The sequence below is a fragment of the Echinops telfairi genome, unplaced genomic scaffold, assembly GCF_000313985.2.
Source record: "Echinops telfairi isolate 266 unplaced genomic scaffold, ASM31398v2 ScPeMD7_18;HRSCAF=68, whole genome shotgun sequence".
NCBI lineage: Eukaryota > Metazoa > Chordata > Mammalia > Afrosoricida > Tenrecidae > Echinops > Echinops telfairi.
This window is the reverse complement of record NW_022103915.1, coordinates 11,897,990-11,905,368: the sequence shown is the minus strand read 5'-3', so window position 1 is coordinate 11,905,368 and position 7,379 is coordinate 11,897,990. Positions and strand designations below refer to the sequence as shown.

The following is a 7,379-nucleotide window of genomic DNA, read 5'->3' as shown; positions in this document are numbered from 1 at the left end:
TGTGGATCTCGTACAAGTCCTCCAGGAGCCTCGTCCGTGTGGATCTCGTACAAGTCCTCCAGGAGCCTCGTCCCATGGTTGAATCCAGAACTGTCTGGGGCTGGCTCGCCTTCAGCGGGTGTCTGGCACCTTCCTGGACTTGAGAGTCACTGGGGGATATTAGACTCGGCGGACCGTGGCTGGCAGAGGGAGGTACAGGGGGCGGCCAGGCCAGGCTGGGCAACAGGTGGACACAGCCTCTATTCTCTGTCCACCTCCACAGACAGCCGCTGCTGTGAAGTTCTCAGAGGACTGGGGCAGTCTGGCAACCACTGAACACCATTCTGAATATGATGGGGTTTGAGGGCAGCAAGGTGACTGGGTTAGGAGGTGCTCCATGGCTGCTTCCCTCCACCTGTCCGCCCATGGGGGTCTGGGCAGGGTGGGGGAGCCCCCATCTCCCGGCAGTAGTAGCTGACGGCCCTCTGCTCTGCAGGTGGTGCGCCTGACGTGGTGGGCCGTGTGCCGGGACTCCGTGTACTACACACTCTCCGTCATTGTGCTGATTGCTGTAAGTGAACAATACCTGCACCCTGCTGTCAGGGTGGCCAGGACCTGCTATATCCCCAGGACCCTGGCCATCTCCACCCCGGGCCAGAACCCCGCGGCTCCCCTAGCATGGCCTGCATGTGCTGGCCAGACCACCCCACCCCCAGCCCCTGTGTCTCCCTTCCCAAACTCTCATCCCTGACACCTTGTGTACGTACACAGCAGCCCCCGGAACCATCTGGAAAGCCAGGCTGTGCGGCTAAGCTCAAGCACCCTGCTCCTCCAGGCCCCTCAGATCCCCGCTGACTCTGGGAGGAAGGCTCGGCAACAACGTGCAGGCTACAGAGTCCACACAGGCCTGCCTGGGGCTCTCCAGTGTGGGGGCAAGCTGCCCCGAGGGCCTGTGCCCCACCCCACCCCAGGAATTAAGTATTTGTTAGAACTACATCAAAAACTTTGTTTTTGCAAACTGGAATCGGACGGCTCATATCATTATTTAGCTGGGCAGTCAAATCTTGAGCCAAATGTGGGAATAACGAATGGGCTGGGATTGCTGCCCAAGGTTCCAGGCTATCTGGCACCTGTGGTCCTCGCTGACTCTGAAAGCCAGGAGCCCTGCTACCCCAGCCCAGGAATGAGGCCCTCTCCTTCCCAGCGAGATGTCCTCCTCGAGGACTGGCTCCCCAGTAACACGGCCAAAGCGAGGCAGATTCTAAGGGACATTCGGGCTGTTCCTCCGAGCCGGCTGTGTTCATTCTACCGACAGCCCACGGTCCAGCTGGTGTTCTTCACCAACGCTGTACGTCCGTGACGGCCGTCAGTCCTTCTTTCTTCCTGATTCAGGGTCCAGCTCTCACGTGGATATGAGGTGACGGAAAACACCAAGGCTTTGGTCAGGCACAGCCCTGGTCCTCAAAGGGAAAGCTTTGCTTTTTTGGACATTTTTTCAAAAGCGGGCTTTTGCACCAGATCTGCCCGATGCCATACATCTTTTGATTTCTTGGCTGCTGCTTCTGGGGGCATTGATTGTGGATCCAAGTAAAATGCCGTGCTTGGTAACTTCTGTTGGCCGTAATGGAGTGGCTGTGTTCTTGTGCTGAGGTGTCATTCATGCTGGAGGCTGTAGTCCTTGACCTCCCTCAGCAAGTGCTTGGAGCCCGCTTCACTTTCAACCAGCAAGGTGGTCCATTTGCATATCATCTGCATATCCCCTTTCTCCAATCCTGACGCTAGCTTCTTCTTCATGTTAGTCCAGCTTCTTTGATGATGTGCTCAGCATACAGAGAATCGGGAGAAGACACACTCTGACACGCACCTTTCCTGATTTTAACCCGCGTGATTTCCCCTTGTTCTGTTCAAGCCTCTTGATCTATGTATAGCAGTGGTTCTCCACCTTCCTCATGCCGCGGCCCTTTCATACAATTCCTCATGTGGGGGTGAGGATTTTGCTACTGTTATGAATCATAATATAATTATCTGATATGCAGGATGTATTAGGTGACCCCTGTGAACGTGTTGTTTGACCCCCCAAAGGGGTCGCGACCCACAGGTTGAGAACTGCTAATGCAGAGGTTCTGCAGGAGCACAAGGAGGTGTTGTGGAATCCCCATCCTTCACAATAGTAGCCATCTATACAACGTACATGTTTGTTGACATCTTTTCCACTTTTGAGATTTCTTGAATTTTGCAACTGTGTTCTATAACTGAGGAGAGGGGCCTGCCGGGTGGGCTCCCTTTAGTCCACTTCCTAGGCGCTAACAAAGCCCACTAAGCTGGGGCCCCGCGGCGCAGGGTTCTGCTGGCCCTGAGTTTCTGTAAAGGGAGATAAGCCTGGGTTCTGTAAAGAGAGGGGGACCTGCATGCCTTGGTTCCGCATGCTAACCAGTTCCCGTGGAGTCAGCTCCGGCCCAGGCTGAGCCCTGGGTTCAGAGTGGAACTGACTCTGAGGAATTTTCAGTAGCTAATGTTCAGGCAGTGGGTCACCGGGTTCCCCCAGGTGAACTTGAACCTCCTCCGACCGGTGGACGTCACCTCCGCAGAGTTAGGGGTCTGCCTTCGTGACTCATTTGCATTCAACATGCCCCTCCTTGTTTCTCTTGCCTTCCAGTTCATCTACGACGAGGAAATTGTATGGTAAGTTCTTCACCTTTGCTTTTCCACTGTTCTTTGCTGTTGTCAGTTTACACTGGGGTTCATTGTTGGGTTCATTGACTCCTCATTGTTACTTTTATAAGCATGAACTTATGGAGCAGATAGAAGTAGAAATAGCAGCATCGTACTGTGCTCTGCCCTCCTGTGCTCTGCCCCTCCACTTCACTAGGCAACCATACCTTTCTTTATCCTAACGAAGCAACAAACACCGTATCCTCTAAGACTCTAGTTATATCATAAAACTAAAATGGCTAAAAAGAAGGGAAAAGGATGTTCATTTGCACAGGGATAAGCGTAAGACAGGTGGGACTGTGCAACTGAGAAGCCACGAATGTGCCCAAGAGTCTAGGGGGCACGGGGATAAGACAAGCTATCACAGCAATGCAGTCAGGCAGGGGTGAGGAGTCTCACATACTGTGGAACCATACCACAGAAAACAAAACCGGATCCCTCCCTCACACCGCATACAAGAAGACGTCCCAGGCAAATGAAAGACCCGTCCAAAGCAAACATTTTTAAAAGCGAGTAACTTAGAGCAAAACACAGGGACTGGCCTTGACGCCGAGTTAGGGAATTTCTCTTCCATGAAGATGCCAAAAATGCACCAACTTCCGCAGACAAGGCGGACAGTCCCGTGTGGTAGGGCGTGAGTGCGCGGTGTCATCAGCAGCCACACGAATGTCTGGTCTTGGGTGGCAAGGCAGAATCTACAGCCTGCACGTGCGTGCCGTTGCTGCTGTGGTCCGGCACTCCTGGGGACCCTGTGTCCAGCAGAATGAGGCCCTTCCCGGTCCTGTGCCGGCTCACCGTGGGTCTTCTGTGGAACCCGGGCCTGCATCAGCAGTGTGAATCCATTTCCTCAGGGCCTCCCTCCTGTGCTCTGCCCCTCCACTCCACTAAACAGGATGTCTTCCCCAGGGACTGGTCCCTCCTGAGAGATAGCGCTGAAGTACACGAGACGTGTCCGGCCGTCCTGGCTTCTCAGGAGTGACTGTGCTTCTTCCAAAGCAGACATGTTCTTTCAGCAGCCCGTGGTACTTTCAGTGTTCTTCGCCACCTGATTACTTAGGACAATGGGCACTGAGGACTTTCTGCTCCCTGGAGGGAGCGGCTGGTCCCTGACTATGTCCCAGGCTTGTCCCCGCCCTGGGGAAAGTCTCTCCGCGTCTCTGGGTCTCGTTTTCCCTGCTGTGTGCAGGGTTGGATGCTGCGTCCTCACAAAAATTAAACACCACCATCATTTGCCATGGGTCCGTCCCGATTCGGGGAGACCCCAAGGTGTCTGAGTAGCCCTGCTCCCCAGGGACTGTGTGGCCATGAGCTTTTGGAAATGCATAGCCAGGCTGCAAGAGGGTCATGAGAGTGTCCCAGCAAGACCCCCGGACCCACTGCCCTTGCATTGACAGACCCAGAGCCCCCGCTCCAGGGTGGAACAGAGCTGCCCCCAGAGGGTTCCCAAGGCTGTAAATTGTTCTAAGTGTACAAACGGCCTCATCTTTCTCCCATGACGCAGCTGGTGAGTTCGAACCACTGGTTAGCAGGCAAGCAAGGATCAAGCCTGTGAGACTCTGGGCTTCACCTGCCCTGAACCTTGGGGTGCAGTGACCCTGGCTGCTCCTCTCTCTCACCCCTCATTCTCACTAATCAGGAGAGAGGAGAGTTGCCTCAGCCCTCCGGACCACCTGTAGGTGGGTAGACCCCCTTCCCCACCTCCTTTCTCAGTCACCCAGAGGGCTTCAGATGGGGCCAACCACGGGCTGGGCACAGACAAACAAAGAAACCCCATCCTCCTCCACTCCAACCTCATGTGCAGCAGAGGGTGGGGGCAAGGGGCTCCCCGACTCTAACCACAGTCCCGTTTTTCTCTTTGAGGTGGGAAGGCTTGGTGCTCATCATCTTGTATGTGTTTTATATTCTGATCATGAAGTAAGTGCCCTGCTTCTCCGTCTCCTTGTGGGGCTGCCCACGCCTTCTGCTGTTTCCACCCCTGCTGGCCAGCCCCAGGTCCCGGGTGGGCAAAACCCTGGGGACAGCCAAAGTAGAGGAGAGATATTCAGGCACCGTGGGCACAGCTGATCACAGCCAGCCTGCGGCGTCACGCTGGGGTGGGCGGGGGTGGGGTGAGGTGGGGGGCTGCTTTGAAACCAAGATGCAGGAAGGACCTTGGCATCCTCCCTGCTGGGGCGGCCCCTCCTTCTGTCTCTGAATCGCCACACATCACTGTGCAGGTTCAGAGGCGTGGGGCACCACTCACAGTATGGGGTGTCAAGGCCAGGATCCCTCAGGGAGCCCCCTCAGATTGTATCCATTGCCTCACCTCTCCACGGGCAGTTGCCAAGAACAGCTACCCCCACCCCGACAGTGTTTTATAAAAATGGGCGATCATCTACTGGATGGCCAGAGAACTGCCCTTCCGTGGTGTCTGAGTGCCTGTCCCCGAGGCGTCTAGCCCGAGGAGCTTTGAGGTAGAGCGAGACTCTCAGAGAGATTGGCTAGGCCGGGGTTGCACCTCTCTCGTGTCCTGGCCGAAGTTCTTCTATGAGGACCCACTTGTAACCCTGCAGGAAGCAAACATAAGTCATTTCTTGGGGCTGCAGTCCTCTTATCCCTGCCTCCCCCCGCCCCCCAGAAAGCCCACGAACAACCCAAAGGAGAGGCCCTCACGTACTGCTTGTCATTCCACCTGTCAGTTCAGGTGGAAAACCCCCCGACGGCCACCTGCCTCCCGGCAGGACACTAACAGGGCTGGGTGGCCTGGCTGAGGCATGGGGGTGGGGTGGGGGTGGGGGGGAATCCCAGCAGACATCCCCACACCTAGGTCCATGGGGCTGCCCTGACTTCCTGTTTCGACCCTTGCAGGTACAACGTGAAGATGCAAGCCTTCTTCACGATCAAACAAAAGACCGTTGCCAACGGCAACCCGGTCAGCAACGAGCTGGGGGATGGTAATGATTACTATGACCTTCACCATGATGACCCCTCTGTGCCATTGCTGGGGCAAGGTAAGGCTGAGCAGACAGGAGGAGTGCAAACACGGTCCCGAAAGCTACCCTCTCCTCTCTCGAGGACACACACGCACTCACACACCCCCACACACATATCCCGCGCATACCGCCCAACGGTCACTCCCTCGGCATTTGTTGTCAGCGGCCGTCAGCTCAGACTCCACTGGCCCGCTGTCCAGTCCTGCACCGTCCCCGTGATCTGTTGTGGATTACAGCAGAGCCTCGTGACCTATGAGATTGCCATGGGCGGGAGCTCAGAGATCGGTCAGCAGCCCTTCCTCAAGTGTCTTGGTCTGGAAGTTCTGTTGAACCCTGGTTAGAAGCTGAGCCACAGACAGACAGACCTCCACAGACATTCAAATGGCGGCTGTGCTGAGGTGCACTGACTGGGAATCGGACTAGAGTCGCCCAGGACAAGAATTCCACCACTGAGCCCTCGCTACACCCCCGCTGTTGGGATTTACCATTGGTCCCTGTGTTAGTCCGGGTAGACTAGAGAAACATATCCAGAGGCACTCGTGTGTGTACAAGAAAGAGCTTTATATTAAAGAGTAATTGAATATTGAGAAAGCATCCCAGACCAGTCCGGATCAAGTCCATGAGTCCGATATTAGCCCATATGGCTGATACCAATCTATAAAGTCCTCCTCAGACTCATGAAACGCATGCAGTGAAGCCAAATGCAGGACGATCACAGGCCAGTGGGTGGGAAGTCCTGTGATACAGTGGCGTTATAAGAATCTCAGCGCTGGCAGAGGTTTCCATGTGGCTGCGCCAGCTCAGGGCTCTAGTGTAGCTCCATGTGTCTTGTCAGCTGCTATGTCTCCCAGGGAGTGAGCTGAGGGAGACAGAGTGTCTCCTGCACTCAAAGAGGAGATACCAGAGTTCCCAGAATCCTCAGGAAAAGGCCACACCCACACAGAGGCCTCCTTGACTATATCCTGATTGACAGGCTTGACTCCACCCTTACTCTCTTCATCCTCAAATTGACACCAGATGATGTAACTGCCGCAGCACCTGAATGAGCAGGGTTTGAGGTGTTGCTCGTCCTGGCGTTTTGCTTCAGTGGAGGAAGGACAGAGGGAAGGAGGTAGACAGGAGAGCAAACAGACAGACAAAAAGCCATCCCTGGGACTTCCCCAAACTTCCTGAGGAAGGCTCAAGGCTGTAGTTGGCTCCCCCGACCCATGCCAAAGGCTGGCGTGGGCAGCTCCAGGCTCCCGACTGGCAGACCAGGCCTCAGGCTCTCCTGTCACTTCTGGTGACCAGGGCCAGTCAGGAGGGACCCACTGGTTCCTGGGCTGGGAACAGTTGCCCAGGGATCAGCTTAGAGCCCCTTGCCCTGGGGGAGGACAGCCTCAGCTCTTCGCCCCCACATCTGTGAACTGGAGACCTGGACTCCAAAGCCAGCCTCTGCCTTTCCCTGTACCCAGTCACTCATAGTGTTTCTAGAGGACAGAGCAGAGTTGCCCCAGAGGGTTTCCAAGGTGGTCACCCTAACGGAAGCAGACTGCCCCATCTTTCTCCCTCCGAGCAGCTGGTGGGTCCAAACTGCAGCAGTCTCAGTTAGAAGCTGAGCACCGAAACCACTGCATCCCCTGGGCTCCTTCTGTCATCTCTAGAGGACCCCACATTATCTTGTCCTGACTGGCTGCTTCCTGGGACGAACCTTGCCCTGGCTTCTCAGCGATCCAG

General features: G+C 55.6%; 1 protein-coding gene across 1 annotated transcript in view; it reads left to right on the top strand.

Annotated features, from left to right (window-relative positions):
• SLC24A4 (solute carrier family 24 member 4) overlaps window positions 1–7,379 on the top strand; it is a 169,499-nt gene that overhangs the window by 135,944 nt on the left and 26,176 nt on the right. Inside the window, exons 7-10 of the mRNA XM_004699083.4 lie at window positions 476–550; window positions 2,636–2,661; window positions 4,552–4,605; window positions 5,539–5,681. Of these exons, the coding sequence (XP_004699140.2) occupies window positions 476–550; window positions 2,636–2,661; window positions 4,552–4,605; window positions 5,539–5,681 (298 nt within the window). The remainder of the gene's footprint in view (window positions 1–475; window positions 551–2,635; window positions 2,662–4,551; window positions 4,606–5,538; window positions 5,682–7,379) is intronic.